Raw genomic sequence first — 25,043 nt, forward strand, 5'->3', positions numbered from 1 at the left:
ATCTCAATCATACCACCACCATCATCATAATCTGTCTCCACCACAATCACCATCTCCACCAACCATCATCCATCACCATCACCATTATAATCACCACCACCATCATCCATCATCATTACCACCATCACCACCCACCATCACCTCCACCTCCATCATCTCCACCTCTATCACTACCACCACCATCACCAAAACCAGCAGCTCGCTGCATCTGGACTCTGGAGCTCCCCACTCACTGCTTCACGTAATCTCCACAATAGTTTTGGGAGACTGGTATCACTATCTCCATTTAAGACACAAGAAAACTGATAGTGGAGAGGGTAAGCAGATTCCCAAAGGTCCCACAGCTAATGAGTGATAGGCCTGAGATGCAAGCCCACACCCACTTCCAGAGCACTAGTTCAAGGCCACAGGGCTGTCTCCCTCTCAATTCATGCTGAACTGTGGTAAAATGCTGCAAAGTAAAAGTCAATTTTAGATCATGATGATTCCACAGCTTTGGCTCTATGCCAGCTCCAAACTTTCAAGGTTAATCCCCTCATTTTGTAGGTGAGGAAATTGAGAGGGAAAAGGATGTGTCTAAATTAGTGCTGCCTTCCCCTGAAGGTTTTGGGAACTAAATTAGCAAACTTTTAGAGAGCATCTCTAGTGGGTCAAAGACTGTCTGTGGATCTTTCTCTTTATCTCCCTCCTCTTCAGGCTCAGTCCCCAGCACCCTCCTCTCTTCTCTCTCTCCCCTGGAGATTCCATCCAGTGGAATGGCTGCAAATACCATGATTCTGGGCTGAGGACCCCCAGTCCCCCCTGAGCTCCAGACTTGCTCATCCAACGTCTCCTCCACATCCCCACCAGGCATCTCAAACTTCACAACAGGCCACAGAGCTCTTGACCATGCCCTGCCACCTGTTCTCCCCACCTCCAGCTATTACTATTATCTACAGACCAGTCTTTTCTTTGTTCCTAAGAGATACAACTTCCTTTCAGGTGTGAAAGAACAAGATTAAAAGTACATGAAGCCAAAAAGCATAGAAAGATGCTTAATGTCTGTCATGGTTTGAATTATGTCCCCCCAAAAATGTGTGTATCAATTTGGCTGGGCAATGATTCCCAGAATTTTGTGGTTGGCCTCCATTTTGTGACTGTAATTTTATGTTAAAGAGGATTAGGGTGGGATTGTAACACCACCTCTACCCAGGTCACATCCCTGATCCAGTGTAAAGGGAGTTTCCCTGGGGTGAGGGCTGCACCACCTTTTCTCTCTCAGGAGATAAAAGGAAAGCGAAGCAAGCAGAGAGTCGGGGACCTCATACCATCAAGAAAGCAGTGCCCGGAGCAGAGAGCGTCGTTTGGACCGGCGTCCCTGCGCCGAGAAGTTCCTAGTCTGGGGGAACGCTGATGAGAAGGCCAAGAGAGAGAGAAAGCCTCTCCCTGGAGCTGACACCCCGAATTTGGACTTTTAGCTACTTTACTGTAAGGAAATAAACTTCTCTTCGTTAAAACCATCCACCTGTGGTATTTCTGTTATAGCAGCTCTAGATGACTAAGACAATGTCATTAGTCATAAGGGAAATGCAGGTCAAAACCGCAATGAGATACCACCGCATCCCTACTGGAGTGGCTAAAATAAAAAAGATGATACCAAGTGTTGATGAGGATGTGGAAAAACTAGAACACTTGTGCATTGCTGGTGGGAATATAAAATGGTGCAGCCACTGTGAAAAAGAGTCTGGCAGTTCTTCAAGAAGTTAAACATAGAATTTTCATGTGACTCAGCAATTCCACTCCTAGGTATATACATAAGAGACTTGAAAGCAAGGACTCAAGCAGATACATGTACACCCAAGTTCATTGCAGGACTATCCACAACACCCAAAAGGTAGAAACAACCCAAGTGTCCATCAACAGATGAATGGATAAACACAATGTGGTCTATCTATATAATGTAATATTAATCAGCCATAAAAACGAGTGAAGTACTGAATCATGCTACGACATAGATGAACCTTGAAAACATCATGCTAAGTCAAAGAAGCCAGACACAAAAAGTCACATATTGTATGATTCCATTTATATGAAGTGTCCAGAATAGGTTAATCCATAGAGACAGAAAGTAGACTGGTGGTTTCTAAGAGCTGGGCTAGGGGTAGGGGGAGTGCCTACTTAATGGGTATGTGGTCTCCATTTGGGATGATGAAAAAGTTCTAGAATTAGATAGTGGTGATGGTTGTACAACCTTGTGAATGTACTTAATGCCACTGAAATGTACACTTTAAAATGGCTAAAATGATAAATTTTATGTTGTGTGTATTTTACCACAATTAAAAGGAAAAAAAATAAAAAGGACACAGAGCCAGAATTAAGACTCCAACAAATAAACAATCGATTGTATAACCTTAACTTCTACTTCAGAAAACATTGGCTTGAGAAGTTTCAACACATGAAGCTACCACAGTCCCAGCATGTCTACAAAGTTGTTTGTGAAGGTGGCTGGGCCCAGCAGGGGCCACACCTGGACAGAAATGGGGCCACCACCTCTGGGTGTCCTTCCTGCCTCACTCTACCCTCCACCCCAAAGACACAGATCCCACCTAGACCAAAGGGACTTCACGATAACAATGGTGGTGTTCAGCTCACCCAACTCAACTCTTCTTACTTTGCAACACAAACACTCTGTGAATTTATGAATTTCACTCTCCTTGCACTGATCCATTTCATTAAAATCCAGAGGGCTCATGTGTTTATTGAGGTCTTCAAATGACTTCTTCAAGCATGGGAATTCCCCAACATACACCCATTGCTGGGGAAGTACTCATTTTGCGGGCCCCCCAAGGGACTGACCTCATCGTCATGGACCAGCTCCTTCTTCACCACCTTCATGGCATAGATCTGATCGTTCTTTTTCAACCTCACCAAGAGGACTTTGGCGTAGCTCCCACGTCCGATAACTCTGATTAGGTCGAAGTCCTGCAGCCCGAGCCCCTGAGATATCTTGATTCCATCCATCCCATCAATAACCGGTTTAAGGTCCTATGGGAGGGCAGGAACAAAACAAAAGAAAATGGATAAAAGGGAACTTTGGAGAGTCAGAGAATGATGCCTCATTCATTCCAATCAACCAGGACCCAGCGCCACAGGGCTCACAGCCCACAGCTCTCCTCACTCAGAGTGTTGACTCTCTGCACTAAAGTCCCCACCCTCCAATCCAACTCAGGAAATAAAAACAAAGAACTAAAGAGTGTGGCCACCACCCATCTGTCAGTTTTTCATCCTGTGGTGGCTTGCATGTTGCTATAATGCTGGTAGTTATGCCATCGGTATTTCAAATATCAGCAGGGTCACCCATGGTGGGCAGGTTTCAGAAGAGCTTCCAGACTAGGAAGAAAGGCCTGGTAATCTACTTCCAAAAATTAGCCCATGAAAACTCTATGAATCACAACAGAACATTGTCTGACTTGCTTGCTTTGTACATGACACCAAAAAAACCAAACCAAACCCGTTGCCATCGAATTGATTCTGACTCATAGTGACCCTATAGGGCAGAGTCGAATTGCCCCATAGGGTTTCCAAGGCTGTAAATTTTTTTTATGGAAGCAGATTGCCAAAGCTTTCTCCTGAGGAGTGGCTGGTAGGTTCGAATCGCCAACCTTTCCGTTAGCCGTCAAGTGCTTAACCACTGTGCCAATGGGAGGGATCAATTGCTAGAGAAGGACATCATGTTTGGTGAAGAGGAGGGACAGTGTGGGCAAGGAAGACCCTTAATGAGATGGACTGGCACAAAAGGCACAACAATGGACTCGAACAATGACACAGGACCAGGCACGCTTTGTCCTATTGTACATAAGCTCGCCATGAGTTGGAGTCCACTCAACAGCAGCTAACAACAAAAACAAAGAGTGTGGAGCTTCTGAAAGGAACAGCTAGAAACTCCAAAGCTACTCATTGCTACAGATGTGGCTCTGGTCACAAGCCACAGGTGGTCCTCGTGAGTGGTGTGGGATGCCTGGGGCCCCAGAACCAGCTAAAGAGATGGCCATAGGGCCCAGAGATGCCCAGCCATCTGGGCTGGATCACTGGAGCGCCTGAGCCAGTCTTCCTATTGTCGGGCTCCCCCTGGGGGGATTACAAAGTATAACCCACTAATGGCTGCAAAGATCTGCCAAACCCCAGAGCAAGTATTACTAGAAATACATAATGAAAGAGCAAGGCGATCCAATTAGGAACAGAAGCTTCCCTCCTGTGAGTGGTTTCTGGCAAGGACATCTGTGCTGGGGGAAGGAGGGAGCTGTGTGGTGCTGCTCTGTGGAACAAAATGGATTCTGCATTCGTAGTGCTCCTACCTCACTGCAGACAGAGAATGATCAGTTAGAAACATCTAGAGTCCTGGAGAGTGACATCTGTCAGCCACTCTGGGAAAGGCCTTGCAAGGTGGAGCTATTTCTTGAGATTTTGTAAAAAAAGGTTAAAAACAGCAGCTTGTATTACTCTGTTGTCCTTGCTTGGAAAGACGATAGAATTGTGTATCCTCAACTAGCCAAAGCTGGTAGAGATGAAAGGCCTCAGCTCAAGAGCCAGACCTGGGGCCTGTTCTGCTGTCTGGGTGTAGAGGGTGCCAGGGAGATGGCCAGACTCACACAGGGCTTTGAGTCAGGATCAAGGGCAGCACCAGTAATTGGATCCCAATTTGCCTTTGGGAACAGCAGCCTCTGGGGGATTCATAAAGAATGTGCCTGAAGCAAGACCCCACTGATGACACAGCAGCCCAGAGGAAGGTATGACTAGTTCCTCATCTCTACAGAAGAGCAGCCCAAGGCTCAGAGTGGTCCCCTTCCCCTGACTCAGACCAGACCTGCCATTGGGCACAAGGACACAGAGACCCAGCTAATGACACTCTGCCCCCCAGGCCTGCATCTCTGTAAGAATTGTACAGCAAGCATGGTATCATTACCATCAAGATGCACAATGGATGTCTTGCCATAGTCAGTTACTCTCTGTCCATCTATCTATCAGAGATGACCTCTGTGCTAAGTATGTGGACGACTGCCAGGACTTCACCGCAAAATGCCCAAGAATCAAGCTCTTCTCCTAGATGTCCACAACACCGCAGTTTCATTTAGGAAGATCAGCAATAATTCCCTACCCTATCTAGTCCATCTTTACATGTTCATCATTGCGCCAGAAATGAGAAGGATATTGGAAATTCGAATGAGCTATTTGATACACTCACCTCAGAATCATCTTTAATGTTGTCATGTTTCCGGGTTGAAGAAATATAAGCAACTAGCGAAGAAAGGGAGAAAAAAGAGATGTTACAGGCATTGTCAGGAATAGGCCAGAGAACACAGGGACTCCATGGGCCTTGGATGGACACAGTGGCCCAGGCCCAGCCAGTGCTGCTCAGGGCAAGCCTGCAGACCAGCCCCGATTCATTCAACTCAACGAGAGTCTGATGGAAAATGCATCACATCTAGGGGACAGGGCTTGAGAATCTACATTAGTAATAGGCTTCCCCTGGGATTTGCATCTTGACTTATCCAGAATTAGCCAGTCATAAGATTTTGGTGTCTAGTCTTCCAATCTTTTTTCTAAGAGTATGTGGACGGATGGATGGATGGATGGATGGATGGATGGATGGATGGATGGGTGGGTGGGTGGGTGGGTGGATACGTGGATGGGTGGATGAATGGAAAGACGGATGGATGGACAGACGGATGGATGGACAGACGGATGGATGGACAGATGGATAGACAGATAAACGGATGCGTGGGTGTATATTTGGAGTCTCCTTTGGGTGAGGGGCCGAGCTAAGTGTTTTATGTTTCATGATCTCATTTAACCTGTAGGTGCCAGGAACTCAGGTTTACCAAAACAAAGCTAGAGCTATCACACATCATTGGAATGTTTCAGAGCTGTGGAAGCTCAGAGCTGGGTCATCAATCCAACTGTTGTTTGAAATCTCTCTGAATGCTTTTTAACATGAAAAAAACGCTCCCCTCCCCCAAAACACAGGAAAACACATAACCGCTATGCCACAGAGTGGGGACCAGGGGTCCTGGGCACATACATTAGCAGGTTTGTGGGGAGACACCCAGGCAAGGTAGCAGGCATACTAAGAGGGCTTCTAGAACTCCTCTGCGCAGAGGGAGAGGACCTCTCCCAGACTCCAAAAGTGGTGTCCCACTAAGCTGCTGCTCCAGCTGCTCCAGGGAAGGCTGCCCCTGCTCACCCATCCTGCCCCAACTGCCCGTCCCTGCCCAGAGATCCATCAGGGGCACTCAGACAAGGGTGGCCCTGGAGTGCCATCCCCAGCACACTGGCCAGGCCGCCATGCCTGTTCATATAGACCCTCGGGGAGCAGACAGGATTTGGAAGAACTGATGGTGTCAGGAAGTGGAGGTGGACAAAAGTGGCCCCCAGATGAGGAGAAGCGAGAAAGCAGCAGGCCTACTTCCATCAGTCTCCTCGGAGGGCAGGTCCACGTCATCGTTCTTATCATCTACTGGAGGTTCCTGGGAAGGCATGACAGAATCCTGTGGGGAAAGAGGCCAGTGAGAGTGCCTGGAGCGCCAACACAGGACTCCTGGACACATCCATGTAATCACATCGTTTCTAACACCACACCACACCGTCACCCCTGTACACATCCCTTGTAAACACACCATTTCTAACATCACACCACATGGTCACCTCTGTACACATTCCGTGTAAACACACCACTTCTAACACTGCACCGCATGGTCACCCCGTACACATTCTGTGTCAACACACCATTTCTAACATCACACTGCATGGTCACCCCTGTATATATCCTGTGTAAACACACCATTTCTAACACCACACCGCACGGTCACCCCCGTACACATCCCATGTCAACACACCATTTCTAACATCACACTGCACAGTCACCCCTGTACACAGCGTGTCAACACACCATTTCTATAACCATACCACACTGTCACCATGTACACATCCCGTGTCAACACACCATTTCTATAACCATACTGCACAGTCACCCCTGTACACATCCCGTGTAATCACATCGGTTCTATGACCACAGTGTATGGTCACGCTTGTACACATCCCATGTATACACACGATTTTTATAACCATACTGCACGGTCTCCCCTGTACATGTCCCATGTAAACACACCATTTCTATGACCACACTGTATGGTCACTGCTCTGTGTGTGAAAGGAAAGACATGGAAGTCACCTGTGGCTCCACGCAGATGCCCACTCAGTCCCTTGGGCAGTGAGTGGCCTTTCAGAAGGTGCTTTATTAAATGAGGTCTTTTACATACTGCTTAGCCCCTATCCCCCAACCCCCACATCATGAGTCTCATCAATAACCACACTCTTGAGCACCACCCAGGGCCGGCCCCCACGCTGACATCATAATGCAGACACTCCGTTGGTGAGGTCTGGGTTCCAGATGCAGCCCTCACACAGCCCTGGGACTCCCTGAGCTTTGGGGCTGCTCTTACTTTCCAGGGCTAAAGGGACCTGCAGTATCAAAGGTTGCGTGCATCATCCTGGTTTCTGGTACACGTGGCTGGAAAGCCTCCCAGAAGGGCCCAGCAATTCACTCCAGCACTAGTGTGTATCAGGGCTGTGTTCCTGTGCCCTGCACTATCGGAGGGAGGGCACCCAGCCCCCAAGGGGCCGTTTCTCCTCACTGTGGAAGGATACAAACACACCAACCCTCCCAATACCCCCACCGCGTCCTGCGGCCAGGAACCCCAAACCTCAGCTGCCGACCACACGCTGGTACAGCTGCAGGGCTTAAATGTTCAGTAAAAATTCAACCTGCATCCCAAGACCCTCCCACCATGGTTTATGGTGACACAGACAGGTGGGGGCAAAGATACACAAATGGCCTGAGCCTTCAGTGAGGAAAGTCTGTCAGCGCCCCAAACATACAGAGGTGCTTAGGGGTGTTGCTGCCATGACCATGGGCTCATCATGAGGAGCACACACTGGCTTCCCAGGGATGCTTAGGTGGGAAAGCATGGTGGTGAGGGGCACCCCGAGAGTGGCAGAGTTAGCCTGGCTTCGCCTTTGCCATGGCTGCTGCAGGGCTGCTTCCTGACTGGGACACATCGAGCGTCCCCCTGACTCCTGCACAGTGACGTGCACTCAAGGCCCCCACAGAGCACCAGGGCTCAGTAGGAGGTCCACTCTGGGATGCTCACTGCCCCAACCCCCACCCTTGGTCATTTACTCTCCAGCCTAGAGGATTCCCCTCCCCTTATCTCACTGACCTGCCCAAGGTTCCTGGTGGCAGGGGGACACCACGACCTCTCTGTGACAGATGCAGGAACCAAGGGTCACAGGGTTAGCATGGGCAAAGGGTGAGGGGCGGGGGGGGGTGCCCTGAAGCCCCCGGGCTTGAGGTAGGACTCCCCACCTGATCTACTCCCCGAGGCACCTGCACCCCCGATGCCTCGCCTGGCCAGGACTCCCCACCTACCCATCCACCCCCCTCCAAGGTGTCCCAACACTTTCCATTCCTACCCTGGTGGGACCTCCTACTCCCCCCACAGGCACCCCTCCCTGGCCGCAGGACTCACCATATGCTTTTCACAGGTCAGTGGGACGAGGACGTGGCAGCGTTTATGGACCAGGAGTTTGCAGTTGATACACTTGTAGCCTTGCTTTCCGAGACCCCATATCCTTTCGCTGCACTGGCCGCAGTACGCTCTCTGGATACAAGCAGGACAGCGTCATGCCTTGCCCTGCCCTCTGGGAGCCTGCGCTTCCTGAGGGACCCAGCTACTGATTTTCTCGAAAGATGACACAGAGCTAGGTCAGAGTTGGCATCATCCCTTCCGTCACACCAGCACCAGGGCCACCCCAGCTCAGAAGCCCCTCTTGGCTCCATTCAGGGAACAGCACCAGGGGGCTGGGCCACTTGAGACCCTGCCTGGAGAAGGCCCCTTTGCATACAGGGACAGGGAAGCCTACCCTCACAGCTCTGCCTGTTAGCGTTCTGAGCAGCACAGAGTCCTGTCTGGGTGGAGCGAGCTCTGGCTGAGAAGGTCATGGGGAAATCCCCTCACCCAGCCCTACTAATACAGACCATCTCATCTGAGTGACAATGAGGGAGAAAACGATGGTCTTTGTCAGACATTTGGATTTGTGATGATTTTGAATTGCTAGAGAGCAGATTGCAAGTATATGGTTTTTTTTTTTAACCATTATTTTTCAAGATTTAAAATGATCAATTTTATTTTTAATCAATCTGAAATCAATGACAATGATCACCTTGCTGAGTGAGGTTTTCATGAATTTTTGAATTTTACACAATGCATGAAGGCGAACGTCTTCAGACCCTGTTGCGTGCCGTGACCTGCGTGCCCAGCACCACCTCAACAGCCACGTCCTACATCTGGGCAACTCACCAGCGGCCTGGCTTTCCCTTTTAGGATTTTTCCTGCCATAATTTATTTAAATGTTTAGCCCTCTTTTGCCTTTTAAAAAAAACATTTTAAAAACATTTCTTTCTTTTAAGGGAGTCCTAAATTACTCTTGAAGAAGAACAAGAAATATGACTGGTGAAGAAGACAACCCACAGAAAGGAAGAAAATATTTGGGAACTATCTCACATACTTTGGACATGTTATCAGGAGGGACCAGTCCCTGGAGAAGGACATCAAGCTTGGTAAAGTGGAGGGTCAGTGAAAAAGAGGAAAATCCTCAATGAGATGGATTGACACAGTGGCTGCAACAATGGGCTCAAGCATAACAATGATCGTAAGGATGGCACAGAACTGGAAGTGTTTTGCTCTGTCGTATACAGGGTCACTATGAGTCAGAACAGACTCGACAGCACCTAACAACAACAACAATAGGGTTTAATATCCAGAATATATAAGGAAGTGCAACCACAAAAAGACAAACAGCCCAATCAAAAAATGGGCAAAGGACTTAAATAGACATTTCACCAAAGAAGATACACAAATGGCAAATAAGCACATGAAAAGAAGCTCAACATCATTAGTCGTTGTTGTTGTGTGCCGTCCAGTCGATTCCGACTCATAGTGACCCTATTAGTCATTAAAAAACAAAAACAAAAACCAAACCTGCTGCCATCGAGTCAATTCTGACTCATAGCAACTCTGTCGGACAGAGTAGAACTGCCTCATAGGGTTTCCAAAGAGTGGCTGGTGGATTTGAACTGCCAAGCTTTTGGTTAGCAGCCAAACTTTTAACCACTGTGCCGCCAGGGCTCCCTATTAGTCACTGTTGTTGTTGTTAGGTGACATCGAGTTGGTTCCGACTCATAGCAACCCTATTAGTCATTAGGAACATGCAAATCAAAACTACAATGAGACACCACTTCACCCCCACTAACATGGCTATTACCAGAAAAACAGAAAACAAGTGTTGGCAAGGTTGTGGAGAAACTGGAACGCTCATCCATTGTTGGTGGGAATGTAAAATGGTACAGCCACTGTGGAAAACAGTTTGGCAGTTCCTTACAAAGTTAAACATCGAATAATCACATAACCTAACAACTCTACCCTTGGGTATATACCTCAAAGAATTGAGAGCAGGGACCCAAACAGATACTTGTACACCAATGTTCACTGCAGCACTATTCACAATAGCCAAAAGGTGGAAACAACCCAAATGTCCATCAAAGGATAAATAGATAAATAAAATGTGGTCTATCCACACAATGGGATATTATTCCACCATAAAGAGAAATGAAGTCCTCATACATGCCATGACATGGATGAAACCTGAAAACATTATGCCAAGTGAGAGAAGTCAAGCACAAAAGGCCAACTATTGTATGATCCCACTAATGTGAATCTAGAAGAGGCAAATGCATAGAGACCAAAGTTATCAGTGGTTACCAGGGGTAGAGGGAGGGGGAAAAGGGGAGTTATTGCTTAGGGGGCACTGAGTTTCTATTAAGGGTGATGAAAAAATTTAGAAAGAGATAATGGTGATACTTGTGTGACATGGTGAACGTAATCAATGTCACTGAATTGTACATATAAAAATGGTTGAAATGGCAAATGTTTTGTTACATATATTTTACTATGATTTAAAAAAGAAAGAAAGAGAAGGAATACGACTGTACCGTTGACTAGTCTGAACTGAACTCATTTAGGAAAACTGACCAAACCCTCACAAAATGGTCGGCATGGGTGTGGCCGAGTGTTTAAGCCCCCAGTGTGTGGTGCTTTGTGCCAGCAGCCCCAGAAAACCAGCAGGCTGAGTCTGAGAGTAGGAGGCTATGCTCTGGGCCCAGGCTGGGGCAGGTGTCTCTCTTCAAGGGAGGGGTGAGCCCTGTGGTGGCAAGTGAGGAGCCAGGCTCTGATGGCCTCTGTGCCCCATTTGCTTGGACACGTCCTGGGGGACCCATTCCTCCTTCATGCTGACTTCCCAGCTGGGGCACACGGACACCACCTCCTCCAGGAAGTCCTCCAGGCTCTCTGGCACAGCTTGCGCTGGCCCTTCTGAGTATTGCCACTGAGCCCAGGAGCTCAGCGCTGTCCACACCCCTCACAGTCACTCAGGAGCACATCCTGGGCCTCACTGGCGTGTCTGCACCCCAGGCCAGGACAGAACACATTGGCCAGCCCTGGAGTGTGGCTCAATGCCCTGAAACCCGTCCAGGGTGGCCCCAAGGACAGGATGAGGGAGAGACAGCGTCTACTCCAGGCTGACAGAGGACCCACATGAGGACCTTATGGCAGGGAAGGTGTGGTGGATGCCAACACGGTAAGAGTGGCCATTGTGCCTGGCACAGGACGGCCTCCAGGGACACTGTCCAGGCACCATGATACACACTCCCCACGACCATTACATCACTGTCACCTCCACTCTGCTGGTAAGGACACTGGGGCATAAGGCGGGGCCAGGCCCAAGGCACATGGCCAGTATGGGCCGGGCTGAGATTGGAACACAGGGCTCCCTGGGTGTGTCTGAGCCACTGGGCCAGGCAGCACCTACCCTGGCATGCGGATAGGGTGGGGAGTGGAGTGCCAGGGCTCCATGCTGGCCTGCTCACATGCACTCACTGGGTTATCCCCATTCCATGGCACAGGTCCAACAGTCCCGGTGCCTCCAGGTGTCAAATGCCTTGCCCCTCCCGCGTTTTGAAATGGAATCATCAGAAAGCTACTAAATCACCTGATTTATAGAAAGTATAAAAGCATTATAGAAAGTACAAAAGCATCATAAGGAGGTGACAGGACTGAGTTAACATGTCCATGAACTGAGTTGGTGACAGGGTGGTGGATCTGTGTACAAGGGGTGGCAAGGGGTGTAGGACGGGGCATGGGTGGGGATGGGTGGAAGGGCGTCTGGAGCTTCCTGGTCCATAGAGACCCTCAGCAGCAGGGACCCTGCCTGCAGCTGCGAACACACATCTGCTATCACTTGTCGAGTGGGCAGTCCCCCTGGATGCAGAAAGGTGGGGAGCCCCGATGGTGGGTGACATGAAGCGGGGGGCTCCCAAGATGCACTGAGAGCTTTCATCACACGGTCCCAACCCTGAAAACGATTTGAGCTGGAAACTTAATGGAGTCAAAACCCCTGGGCAAGGCTCCCACAAGCAGTGGGAGAAAGCATTCCCACCCCCTTGCCCTCTCAGGCCCTGCACTCCCCTTGTCCCCTGTGTGTGTGTGGGGAAAGGAGCCTGTGGCTCAGGCAGGAGGCGCCTCTCCAGCTCTCCCCCTCAGCTTTTAAAAAGCAGAATAACAGCCACAGTAATAGCCATGCAGCACCGTCGTGACACTGCACCCACGGTGGCGTCCCCACAGTGGTGTCTCCACAACACTCACCCTGTTAAAGCGCTTGGCTTGGAAGAGATGGCCGTTGGCACGGTAGAGCTTCCTCCATCTTCTGGCTCCACGGCGGTAGATGGACTCTAGAAAGGAGATGAAAAAGGTGTAAAGAAATAGCATTTTGGCCACCAGGCCAGGTGTGCTGAGGACAGGCTGTGCCATCCAGAGCTGGCCATGATTAGGCTGCAGGAGCCCAAGGGCAGGAGGATGGCATCTAAAGCTGGCCGTGCCCACTTCCTCTCCTCACATGATTATCTTGTCACAGAACTGTGGCACGGAGGCACAGCCCAGGTGTGGGGATGGAAGCAGAGAGCCACGCATCCCTGACTGGCCAGGGACGTCTCTCTCCGCAGGCAGCTCAGCATCTGCCAGGAAGGACGGCGCTCGGCCAGCATGCTCACAGCCCTGCCTGTCCTTCAGTTTGTTTTGCTTTCCACGTGCCCTCCCACTGGTCCACTCTAGGAAAACCAGGTCCTTTTCCCACACAGGGACACCGTTCAACTGAGCTGCAAGTTGGGGACTATGTACACAGGCCTGTGCGAGGAGGCCGCGAGGGATGCAGCGCTGAGACCACGGCCAGGTTAAAACGAAGAGCTGACCAACGCCACTGCACCTGAGACACTGGCAGGCGTCAGGATGCACACCCTGGCAGTTTCCTTTAACTTCACAAACCTTTGGGCAGAAGTAAAGCAAATGAGCCGAATCAAACATTCAAGTGGCAAGGTACCAAAGACATCATTTCCACAACATGCATTAAATATTCAAACTTGAAGGGAATAATATCTTTTATTAAAAATGTCGGCACTGCGTTGACAGCGAGAGCTGTTGGTTTTATTCTCCCTTAAACACGCTTCTCACTTTGCTCCTTGCAAACACTCTGAGACAGATGCATGTAAAAATAAAATCCACAGAGGTATAATGCACAAAGGGAAGCTTTGTGCTCTTACAAAACGCTGCTGTAAAAGCCACTTTCATGAGCGAAATGAAAGCTCCATGAGTACACGAGTGTGGAAACTGTAACGAAATGTTTTTTAAAAAAGCAAATTACCAGCTCTGGTTGGAACCTGCCCGAGAGCAGGCCACAGCTATTACAAAACGAGAGACCAAGCTGACTGGATCCTTCTGGAAGCAGGAGCCCCAAGAAATGCAGGGTGGGCTGCAGCCTGACCTCCCCCCACCCCAACTGCAGAAGGTCACACCTTTGAATTTGGGCCTGGGGTCTGCAAGACACGAACACTCCTGCGAGGGGCTGCATATGCAGCCCCGCACCACGCAGAACTGCCTGCGACCATAGGTGCTTCTCACCACCCCTGCCTGCCCAACACCCAGCTCACTTTGGGCTCCTTCTCCCAACATCCATGAGACTGACCGTCCCCTAATGTGGCCCCCACACCCCTGCCTGGCCAACCCCATGTGTGACACCCCTGCCCGACCACCCCAGGAAGCTCAGACTTCTAGCTGGGGCCATCAGTGACCCGAGGACGCCCTAGGCTGCTTTATCTTTACTGCACGGGAGGGAGGATCCTCCCTCAGGAGGCATTAAATTGACCGTGCATTTACAACCAGAGACAGTGGCTACAGGAACAAACCAACACTGAGGCTGACTGACAGAACCAACACTTGACTGCAGCCAAAGCAGGATGCTGGGGTTGACCTGCTGCACACACATGGCAATTCCCCCTCTGTTCAATCCTCCATGCACTCTTACTAGTCACCAGTTATGTCAGAGAGCATGCGGCCACCCTCCATTGACTGGTCCTTACTCATGGGGAGCCCGCAGCAGGATGGACAAATGGACTGTTGTGGGTAAACTGTGTCCCGTAAAAACTTATGTGGAAGTCCTAACCCCGGTACCTGTGAATGTGATCTTGTTTTCTTTTGTTATGTGAATGAGGTCATACTGGAGTAGGGTGGGTCCCAAACCTAATCACTTCTGAGAGTTGTCTTATAAAAAGAGCAGAATAGACACAGACACATACAGGGAGAAGACAGATGCCAAGGAACGCCAAGGAACTCCCAGGCTACCAACAAAGAAGGACTCTCCCCTAGAGCCAATTCCCTAATTTGGGCTTCTGGTCTCCAAAACTGTGAGACAATAAATTCTTTTTCTTGAAAGCCACCCACTTGCGGTGTTTTTTGTTACAGCAGTACTAGGTAACTAAGACACTAGCCAATGGGATGGACAGAGAGCCCAGCATAGCCCCCACAGGTGTGGAGCACAGATATGACAGAGGAGCCTCACAGATGACCAGGAATGTTATCCATAATGAGAAAAACAAATCTCTGCCTCACATCATACACAAACCCGGCTCCTCAAAAAGGAAGTACTTAAATATGAGAAGCAAAACAATAAAAGAAAAGAAAGAAAATATAGGAAATCTTAATAATCTCAGGGTTAAAAAAAAAATCTGAAGACATAAAACGCACTAGCCAAAAAGGAGGAGATGAACTCACCTGACTTTATTAAAGGCAGGTCTAATATCCGTCAACAAAGACCATCATGAGAGAGAAAAGACAAGCTACACACTGGCCAAGACATCTGCATAACTCAGGACATGTAAATAACTTCTGTAAGTCAACAAGGAAACAGCAACAGAAATATGAACAAAAGCAAGAACAGGCCTTCAGAGAAGAACTAATGATGGTGAATGAGAATCTGAAATGAGGCTTAACCTCATGAGTTACCAGAGAACTTCAAGACCACATGTAGTATCCTTTCACATGCATAGGAGCAGCACAAATAGATCTCCGACAAAGACCATCAATGATACGGAGCAACTGGAAATCGCTCATTCTCCTGGAAGGGTCTGCATCGGTACAAGAAGTTTTTTTAAGGAGGAGCATTTTCTTCCTCTGTGCCCCAGCCATTCCACTGCTAAGTCAAGGCCCAAGAGAAGCTCTTGCATGTGGGCTCGGGGAACATTCAAGATGTTCAAAAAGACCCGGAGGCCCATCAACAAGAGAACAGATAAACCATGGTGTGACTACACAACGGAACATTAATCAGCTGTTAACGCCAACTTCAGCCACACTTGGCAGCAAAAACACATCTTTGAAACGTCACAAAACAAAATCCCAGGATGATATAAAAATATCATGTTTAAAAACTAAAAGATAAGCAACATATTATTTTAAAATACATGCTTATGTGATGACATTCGTTTTTATTTTCAGTTGTTGATTTGTGACTTAGGAGACCCATGTATCACAGAATAGAATTGCTCTATAGGGTAAGAAGAACTGATGCATTTGCATTATGGTATTGGTGAAGAATAATGAATATACCATGGACTGCCAGAAGAACAAACAAATCTGTCTTGGAAAAAGTACAGCCAGAATGCTCCTTAGAAGCAAGGACGGTGAGACTTTGTCTCAGTTACTTTGGATGTGTTACCAGGAAGGACCAGTCCCTGGAGAAGGACATCATGCTTGGTAAAGTAGAAGGTCACCGAAAAAGAGGAAGAACCACAACAAAATGGATTGACACAGTGGCTGCAACAATGGGCTCAAACACAGCAACGACTGTGAGGATGGCACAAGATCGGGCAACATTTTGTTCTGTTGTACATAGGGTCACTATGAGTCGGAACCAACTTGATGGCACCTAACAACAATCTTTATGGAAGCAGATTGCCAGGCCTATTTCTTCCACGGTGCTACTGGGTAGATTCGAACCATCAACTTCTTGGTTAGCAGCTGCGCACAAACTGTGCCACCCAGGGACTTTCTATGTGATGACATTTTTTAAATAAGTGAATGCTCAATCTCAAATTCAAGGTGGGTGGATGGCGTGCAGGAATGGGTGAATTGTTTATTTTTAATCATGGTACAATATATATAACAAACATTTGCCATTTTCAACCATTTTCACACGTACAATTTGGTGACTGGTGCGAGTACACAGGTCCACTGTATCGAGATGCTCTGTAATATACTGAAGTTACTCATTCTTGGTATGTAACAAATGCTACGTGAAACAAACAAAATTTAAATTTAAAACCATAGAGGGAGGAAGCAAAGTCCCACAAAGCTGGATATGATTATAAACTAATTTCAAATACCTTCCTCAAACTCATCTCCAAATAATCCCATCGCATTTTTTGATGTTGTCGTTGTTGCTGTTAGGTGCCATGGAGTTGGTTCTGACTCACAGCAACTCCACACAGAACAGAACGAAACATTGCCTGGTCCTGTGCCATCCTCATAATCCTTGTGATGCTTGAGCCCATTGTTGCAGCCACCATGTCAATCCATCTTGTTGAGGTTCTTTCTTTTTCCCACTGACCCTCTACTTTACCAAGCATGATGTCCTTCTCCAGGGATTGGTCCCTCCTGATAACACGTTCAAAGTAAGTGAGACAAAGTCTCACCGTCCTTGCTTCTAAGGAGCATTCTGGTCGTACTTCTTCCAAGACAGATTTGTTCGCTCTTTGGCAGTCCATGGTATATTCAATATTTTTTGCTAACAGCATAATTCAAAGGCATCAATTCTTCTTTGGTCTTCCTTATTCATTGTCCAGCTTTCTCATGTATATGAGGCGATTGAAAATACCATGGCTTGGGTCAGACACACCTTACTCCTCAAAGTGACATCTCTGTTTTTTAACACTTTAAAGTAGGTATTTTGCAGCATATTTGCCCTATGCAATACGTCTTTGATTTCTTTACCACTGCTTCCACGGGTGTTGATTGTGGTTCCAAGAAAAATGAAATCTTTGGCAACGTCAATCTTTTCTCCGTTTATCATGACGTTGCTTATTGGTCCAGTTGTGAGGATTTTCGTTTTCTTTATGTCGAGGTGTAATCCATACTGAAGGTTGTAGTCTTTCATCTTCTTCAGTAAGTGCTTCAAGTCCTCTTCACTTTCAGCAAGCACATTTTTAATAACTTCAAGGATTGATTTTGAAATTATTTTTCTTGTGGAAGGGGGTGGGAGCAGGTGGTAAATTTTTGTTTCAAATAAAACACAACAAATTTTAGAAAATGAAACGCAAGCTCTCTGAGTCTCCGAGGAGTTGTCCTGCTCCCTGTGCAGCTCAGAGGCAGCACCCGTACCCTTTCAGCCACCCACCCCCCGTCTCTCTGCAGCAGCTGGAATGTGTGTCTCACCTGAGACTGGTCAGAGCCTCCGGGATAGTCTCAGCTGCTCCCAGGCATGGAAGGGCAATGAGAGAGAAGGACTAAAGTGGCAGCAAGTCCAAGGAAAGAGGCCGTGTCAGCAAGGCCCATCAGCCCCTGGGCCCTGAGGGACAAGCAGCTGAGCCTGAGGGACATATCTCACCCAGCTGGCCCAACACAGGGTGTTCTAGGCTGCGTGGTGTTTCTGAGTCCACCCAGAGGTGCCTCGAAGGAAAGGCCTGGCGATCTACTTCCGAAAACTCAGCCATTGAAACAATATGGAGAATGTCTGCCTTGAGCACTGGGCTCTCTTAAAAAACTATCTGAATGGGATCAAATTGACAACAGCAACTAGAAAGGTTAGATGACAAGCTTAGGGGGAATGAGTTTTATCTTAAAGGTGGTGGAATAATTTGGAAAAGATATCGAGAATGGTTGCACAACCTGGAGAATGTAATCCATGTCACAGAATTGTACATGTAGAAATTGTTGAATTGGTGTGTTTTACTGAGTATATTTTCACCAAATAAAATAATAATAATTAAAAAGAAACTCTCATGGAGCACAGGTCTACTCTGACACTCATGGGGTCGCCATGAGTTAGCATTGACTTGATGGCAACTGATAACCTGATAATCCCCCCTAAGAGGTGAGAAGACCAGACAGGACCTTGGCACCCCAAGGTGCCTGCACCTCAGGGGGCCCCAACCTTGTCCCAAGGGCGACTGCATGGGAAGGTGGGGGCCCCGGGACGTCTGATCCACGTCCGCATCACTGCCTGGGAGGAGTGGCCAGGAGAGCCCCAGGAACCACGGGGTGAGGGGAGGCAGCAGGGTATCCTTAACTTTTTATTTATTTTTTTTGGAAATAAACTTTTTATTTTGGAGTAATTTTAGATTCACAGGAATTTGCAAAGAGAGTTCCCATATACCCGCTGCCAGCATCCCTAGTGTTACCATCTTACATAACTATAACACATCTGTCACAACTGAGAGCCCTGGTGACTCAAGGGTTAACACTCAGTTGCTAACTGAAAGGTTGGTAGTTTGAACCCACCCAGCGGCTGTGCAGGAGAAAGCCCTGGTGATCTACTTCTGTAAAGATTATAGCCAAGAAAACTTTATGGGGCACTTCTCCTCTGTCACATGGGGTCACTGTGAGTCAGAATTGACTCGACAGCACACAACAACGACAACACTATTAACTGAATTCCAGACAAGTTAGAGCCCTCCTCGGCTTTTCTTTAATAGACTTTGTTTTTTAGAACAGTTTTAGATTTACAGAAAAGTTGAGAAGACAGTACAGAAAGTTCCTGTGTACCCACGCCCAGGTTCCCCTATTATTAGCATCTTACATTAGTATGCTATGTTAATTACACTTAGAGAAGCAATGTTGGTACGTTATTATCAACTAAAGTCTATATATGTATTCCCTGACTTTCCCCTAATGTCCTTTATCTGTCCCAGCATCCCACGTAACATTTAGTTGTCATGTCTCCTTAGGCTCCTCTGTGCTGTGAGGTTTTCTCAGACTTTTCTTGTCTTAGGTGGTGTTATGGATTGAATTGTGCCCCCTGAAAGTATGTACTGGAATCCTGACCCTATAATTTGGAAATAGGGTTTTCTTTGTTATGATGGAGCCCTGGTGGCGCAGTGTTTAAGAACTCAGCTAAATGGTCAGCAGTTGAAATCCACCAGCAGCTCCATGGAAACCCTATGGTACAGTTCTACTCTGTCCTATAGGGTCACTATGAGTCAGAATCAACTCGATGGCAATGGGGTTTTTGTTATGTTAATGAGGCCATATCAGTGTGGGATGTGCCCTAAACTTAATCACTCCTGAGTGATATAAAGAGTGGCCTAGACACAGACAAGAAGCACAAAGAGGGGAAGACAGATGCCACAGGGAGATCACCAAGGAATCAAGGAACACAGGCTAAAGAAGCTGACACAAAGATCATTCCCCAGAGTCAACAGAGAGAGAGCCCTTCTCTAGAGCCAGTGCCGTGAATTCAGACTTCTAGGCTCCTGGACTGTGAGAAAATACACTTCTGTTCTTTAAAGCCCCCTGCTTATGGCATTTCTGTTATAGCAGCACCAGGTAACTAAGACTGATGGTCATGACAGTTTTGAGGACCGGCCAGGTGTTTGTAGGATGCCTCTCAATGGGATTGTCTGGCGTTCTTCTCATGATCAGGGTGGGGTTGTGGCCTCCTCTACTTTTGAGTCGACTGCTAGGGTCCTCTTTGAAAATCTAAAATATTCCCACAATGGCAACTGCCCCAAACACAAAAACTTCCACACTTGGGACATTTCACTAGAAGGTTCCCTGAGTGTGGGGCTGCTCTGGGAGCACACCGTGTCTTTCTGAGTCTGCAGCCAGGCCTCAGGCAGCCCCTTCCCCCCATACCACCCAGCCAGCCCCTCCCCTCCACAGGCCAGCGGCCACCAGCTTCCGGCAATTTTCAGATTTGGGATTCAGCCTGAAAAGTAACAGTCCCTGTCCTGACCTGAACTGACAAGTCTGTATTGTAGAGAGAGGGAAAGGGTCGTCCTCAGAGAGCAGGTGTAGGCAGAGGCCCACCCCTCTCTCCACTGGCCAGTCAAGGGAAGTCCGTGTGCCTGATGCTGCATGTCAATGTCATTCATGATCACCACAGAGGCTCCGCGGAAAGAGAGTCCTGGGAAAAGTCCCCAAGAGCATGGGTGATGGGAAGTGCCTGTGCTGGCTAAGTCCGCCCTGGGACATGGCCTCAAGGCTACTCCTGTGTCCCTGCGGGCCGCTGTGGTCAGTGCTGTGTGAGGACGGGCTCCCTCCCACCAAGTAGATGGCGCGGGCTCCAGGGTCAGCATGGGTTTGATGCCCACTTGCCCATGGGGTGGATGTGAGCACTTTTTGTCACCCCCTGGTGCTGTTCTGTTTGTCCCTCCAGGGGGGACACAAGCAGGCCCCCCAGGGGTGGGTGGACACACATGGAACCATGAAAACCTGGCAGCACTGAGGGTGGTCGCTTCTTTTCCCTCTTTCAACCTGAGCGCAGACAACCTTCAGAGAAGCTCTCTGCTCTGCTTTGAAATTCTATAATTAGACAGCCATGCAAATGTTAACAAGCTCCGTCTCCATGGCAATCGAGGGCCTGAGAGCTCTGACAAAGCCAAGGAAACACATGTTAAAGAACTAAGCTTAGAGCAACAAGGCTATGAGACAAACGGACTAGGCTCCCGGGTTTCAGCTCCAGCTTGGGATGCAAGTGTGGTGTTGCAGAATTTCTAGCGGGTCAGGATGGCAGCTGACCACACCCCACACCATAGTGTTTGCTGGAAACAAACCCACTGCCCTGCTCAGCAGCCCAGGGCAGTCACCCAGGGCTAGCCAGAGAGGGGCCATTGGTTGCAATGCTGGGGTACAGCCACCCCCGAGGCAGGAGCAGGGTGGGCACTGGTTACCTCCTGACTGTGCAGCCTCCGGGATGTGATTCCCGCTGACCCTGAACTCTTGGAGGGTAGGGCCACCTGCCATCCTTACCCAGGTCTCCCCTGTATGCATTTGGTAGCCGCTCATTCCAGACACTCAGATATTTGACCCAAGAACATCAACAGTGGAGAGCGCCATGCTTCCAGGGCTGAGACGTCCTGTCACCCAGATATCCAGGTCTGCACACAGGGTGTGTGTACACGTGCATGTGTGTGTACATGAGCATATACGTACATGTGAGAGAGTTGTGCACATGTGCACCTGTGCATGTGTAGTATGCACCCACGTGTGTATACATGTACATACATATGGGCATGTGTGAGTGTGTGCATATGCACACACTACATGTGTGGTGGGGTAGGGGTGAGTGACCAGAAGCACGACACTTCTCAGCTGTCTGGTCACCCTGTGGGTGTCTAGCTTGCCCAGGAGTTAGGCCGGTTCGGTCCACAGTGCACTTAGTCTGGGTCTCCCTGTCCATTCCGACTGCATCTTCTGTCCAAAGGCTCCCATGCTACTACGAGCCACCACGTGATCTTTCTAGAAGCGGAGTTTGCTCCGGGGTTATATGCTTGCTGTTGCTGGGGAACCTGGGTGAGCCCCAGGGCATGCATCAGCCTGCCCCTCCACCATGAGCAACGCCCCACAGTGATGGGGTGGATGTCCCCATATGGTTACAGGAAGCCCTCTGGGACCTCGAGTGCACGCCAAAGTGCACTGACCACCCGTGTCACCCACGTGCAACCTCCGACCTTACAGACACCTCAGAGTGACTTTGCTGTGCATTGGGAAGGCCTGGGTGCCCGGGAGAGCTGTCAGGATGAGATTGTCTATTGCGTCACCCCTACATGAGACGCATCTGAGGGGCTGAGGCAGCGATGAGCAGGATGGGGTGGGATAGGTACCTTGGCTGGGATATGAGTGCAAGAAGGGGGGCAGCTCTTCTGAGGCCTCCAAGGCTGGCTGCTGGAGGTGCAGCAACCCCCATCTGGGGTCTCTGCCCCACCCACTAGGCTCCAACTCAGACCTCTGATTTTAACCACTAATCTATTTCCTGGTTTAAAAAGGGATTTAAAATGTGTCATGGTTTTTTAAAGGTTAAGTGAAAAATAACATAAAACATCAAGGGCAGGACTTAAAAAAGACACAGGGACCCCACGCAGTGGGAGCAGAGCCCTGGTGGAGTGGGTGACTGAGGAGGAAGTGAACTCTAGGGGGACAGTGCCCACCACAGCTCTGGGTCACATGGGGCAGTGAGCTTTCCAGAGGCTTCTCCCCACAACCACTCAGTGCACAAGAAATGTGCTCTTGCCACAACAACACCACAAACACATCAGATAAGTAAACAGAAAAGATAAGACAAGTGTGCTCTGAACTGGCCAGAACGAGACACAAGGCTCTGGTTTCAGTCACAGCCGCAGGTCCTCACACAGACCTGTGCTGCCCAGGCATTTACTTGGTTCTGGATGCTGCAGGCCTTCTCCCATGGTGCTGCTCCAGGTGCTGGGTACCACGGAGAGCAGAAAGAGTCCTGCCCAGTGAGTAGACCAATCATGATGATCAGCACAGTGAGTGTTTAAACTGGCAAGCGCTCCAGAAAAAGAGGTTGAGTAAGGGGAGTCAGCAGGAGCAAAACGGGCAAAGGGCGGTGTCCCTGCATCACGCACTGATGTCCCAATCAGGCAGTCAAAGTGCAGAACAAAATAGGGGGAGGTAATCAGGCTGGGGAGAAAAACAATGGATTTAGGGGCAGAAACCACATACGCTGTCCTGGGGAGGTGACATGGGTTGGGTAGGTGCGTACTGGGGAGGAAGGCACTTCAAACAGAATCTTGGAGCTGCAGGGAACCACGTGGAACCACCAGTGTGAAGGCTCAGAGGTAGAATGAGCTGGTGGGGGGGCAGCAAAGCAAGGGGTGGAGTGGGAGATGGCGGGCTGAGGTAGGGTGTAGGGTGGGAGTCACACAGCGGTAAGAAAGGGAGGAATGAGGAAGCACTTCCTATGGGTGTAGGGTGACTTCAGTGTCTCATTTAGAAGGGACAATCCCTGTGTGGAGCTGGGGCTGTACTAGGGCCTGGGGTGCTCTGGTGGACAGACATGGTATGAAATGGCCTATGGGAGGATGCTCTGAGCAAAAGGTCCCACAGCCCATAGGACAGGCCCCTGTGGGAGGCCTCAAATGTTCTGCATGTGGCTTTACCCATGTTTTAGCCTCTTTCAAATGATCTGTCCTCCTCCTCCTGTGTTCACAGAAGTTTATTTACTTTCACAAAAAATACAATGGAGGATGAACAAGGATCCAGTGAGGACATGTTCAGAATCAGGTTACAGAATGTTTTCAGTGAGAAAGTGCTTAAATAATGGAAAGACTTCTGCTTCTTGGGAGCCATTGGGAGTAGTGAGGACTAGAGTGGCCAGGCCAGGGCCTGGTGCTCAGTGAGGGCCCAAAGCACTCAGTCCAACATGTGGACGAAGCAGGGGGGTATGAGGGTCACAGCCACTGGTTTCTAGGAAGCACAGGTACCCCAAAGCCTGTCAGACGCCATCCCTTCATTCTCAAACCTTCTCCTTCACACCAGTAATCATAAGAAAACTAATCTTGAGATGTTTTGAGGGGGAGGGGTTATATTATAAAAAGCTCTGCTTTCTAATAATTTTTATTGCAGAGATACCTATTTGTCATGATATGCATGACATTTTTATGAAATGGTGCAGAGAATAACTGGTATTTTCACAATGTTTTTATGGAAAAACATGTATCAACTTCCAAATAATCAGCTACAAATAAATTAGTGCTGAACGTGTGTCATTTCTATGTAGTGAGTTTCCTTTATGGATTCATTTTGGGGGGGGGGCGGTGCTCTGAGCTCCTCATGGACCACCTCTTTGTTGTGACATGACCAGCCTCAGAAGTTGTCCCCAAGTAGCTGAAATAATCTCTCAAATTTTGGGATCCAGGAATCCCAAATTCAGCAGCCACAAATGGAGGCCAGTGACTGGGAGGTACCCGGAGCACAGCAGAGTGCTAAGTGGAGTGCTGCTGAGGTAAGAAGCAGCTCAGAACCAGGGAAAGGTGCCCCACAATGTAAAATGGGGTGAGAAGATGACCAGAGGGGAATGAGGAGGAGCTAGAATCAGTCTAACCCTCTGTTATGGACTGAATTGTGCCCCCCAAAATATGTGGTGAGGTCCTAATCCCTGTACCTGCTAACATGATCCTGTCTGGAAATAGGGTTTCTCTTTTGTTGTGTTAATGAGGTCATGCCAGTGTAGGGTGGGTCCTAAATCTAATCACTTCTGAGATATACAAAGAGCAGAACAGACACAGAAACGTACACAGGGGAAGATAGATGCCATGTGAGGAGCCATCTTTAAGCAAAGGAACACCAAGGATTGCCAGCAGACAGCAGAAACTGGGAGACAGGCCCACAGGAAGAATCAACATGGCTGAGACCCTAACTGGACTTTTAGACTCTACCCGCAAACCAAACCAAATCCATCGCTGTCGAGTCAATGCTGACTCACAGTGACCCTATAGGACAGAGTAGAACTGCCCCATGGAGTTTCCAAGGCTGTACTCTTTATGGAAGCAGACTGTCACATCTTTCTCCCCTGGAGATGCTGGTGGGTTCAACCATCAACCTTTCAGTTGG

At 48.7% G+C, this 25,043-nt stretch overlaps 1 protein-coding gene across 3 annotated transcripts in view; it reads right to left on the reverse strand.

The window, feature by feature from the left end:
• PRKCZ (protein kinase C zeta) overlaps positions 1 to 25,043 on the reverse strand; it is a 135,258-nt gene that overhangs the window by 32,166 nt on the left and 78,049 nt on the right. For 2 of the 3 annotated variants that reach the window (XM_023738707.1, XM_004384325.2), the window contains exons 5-9: positions 12,795 to 12,880; positions 8,565 to 8,696; positions 6,443 to 6,524; positions 5,222 to 5,274; positions 2,836 to 3,024 (exon numbers count right to left, since the gene is read on the reverse strand). In XM_023738707.1, coding sequence (XP_023594475.1) covers positions 2,836 to 3,024; positions 5,222 to 5,274; positions 6,443 to 6,524; positions 8,565 to 8,696; positions 12,795 to 12,880 — 542 coding nt within the window. The remainder of the gene's footprint in view (positions 1 to 2,835; positions 3,025 to 5,221; positions 5,275 to 6,442; positions 6,525 to 8,564; positions 8,697 to 12,794; positions 12,881 to 25,043) is intronic. The other variant, XM_023738708.1, reaches the window with a different exon arrangement.

Source organism: Trichechus manatus, unplaced genomic scaffold, assembly GCF_000243295.1.
Source record: "Trichechus manatus latirostris isolate Lorelei unplaced genomic scaffold, TriManLat1.0 scaffold00122, whole genome shotgun sequence".
NCBI classification, from domain to species: Eukaryota; Metazoa; Chordata; class Mammalia; order Sirenia; family Trichechidae; genus Trichechus; species Trichechus manatus.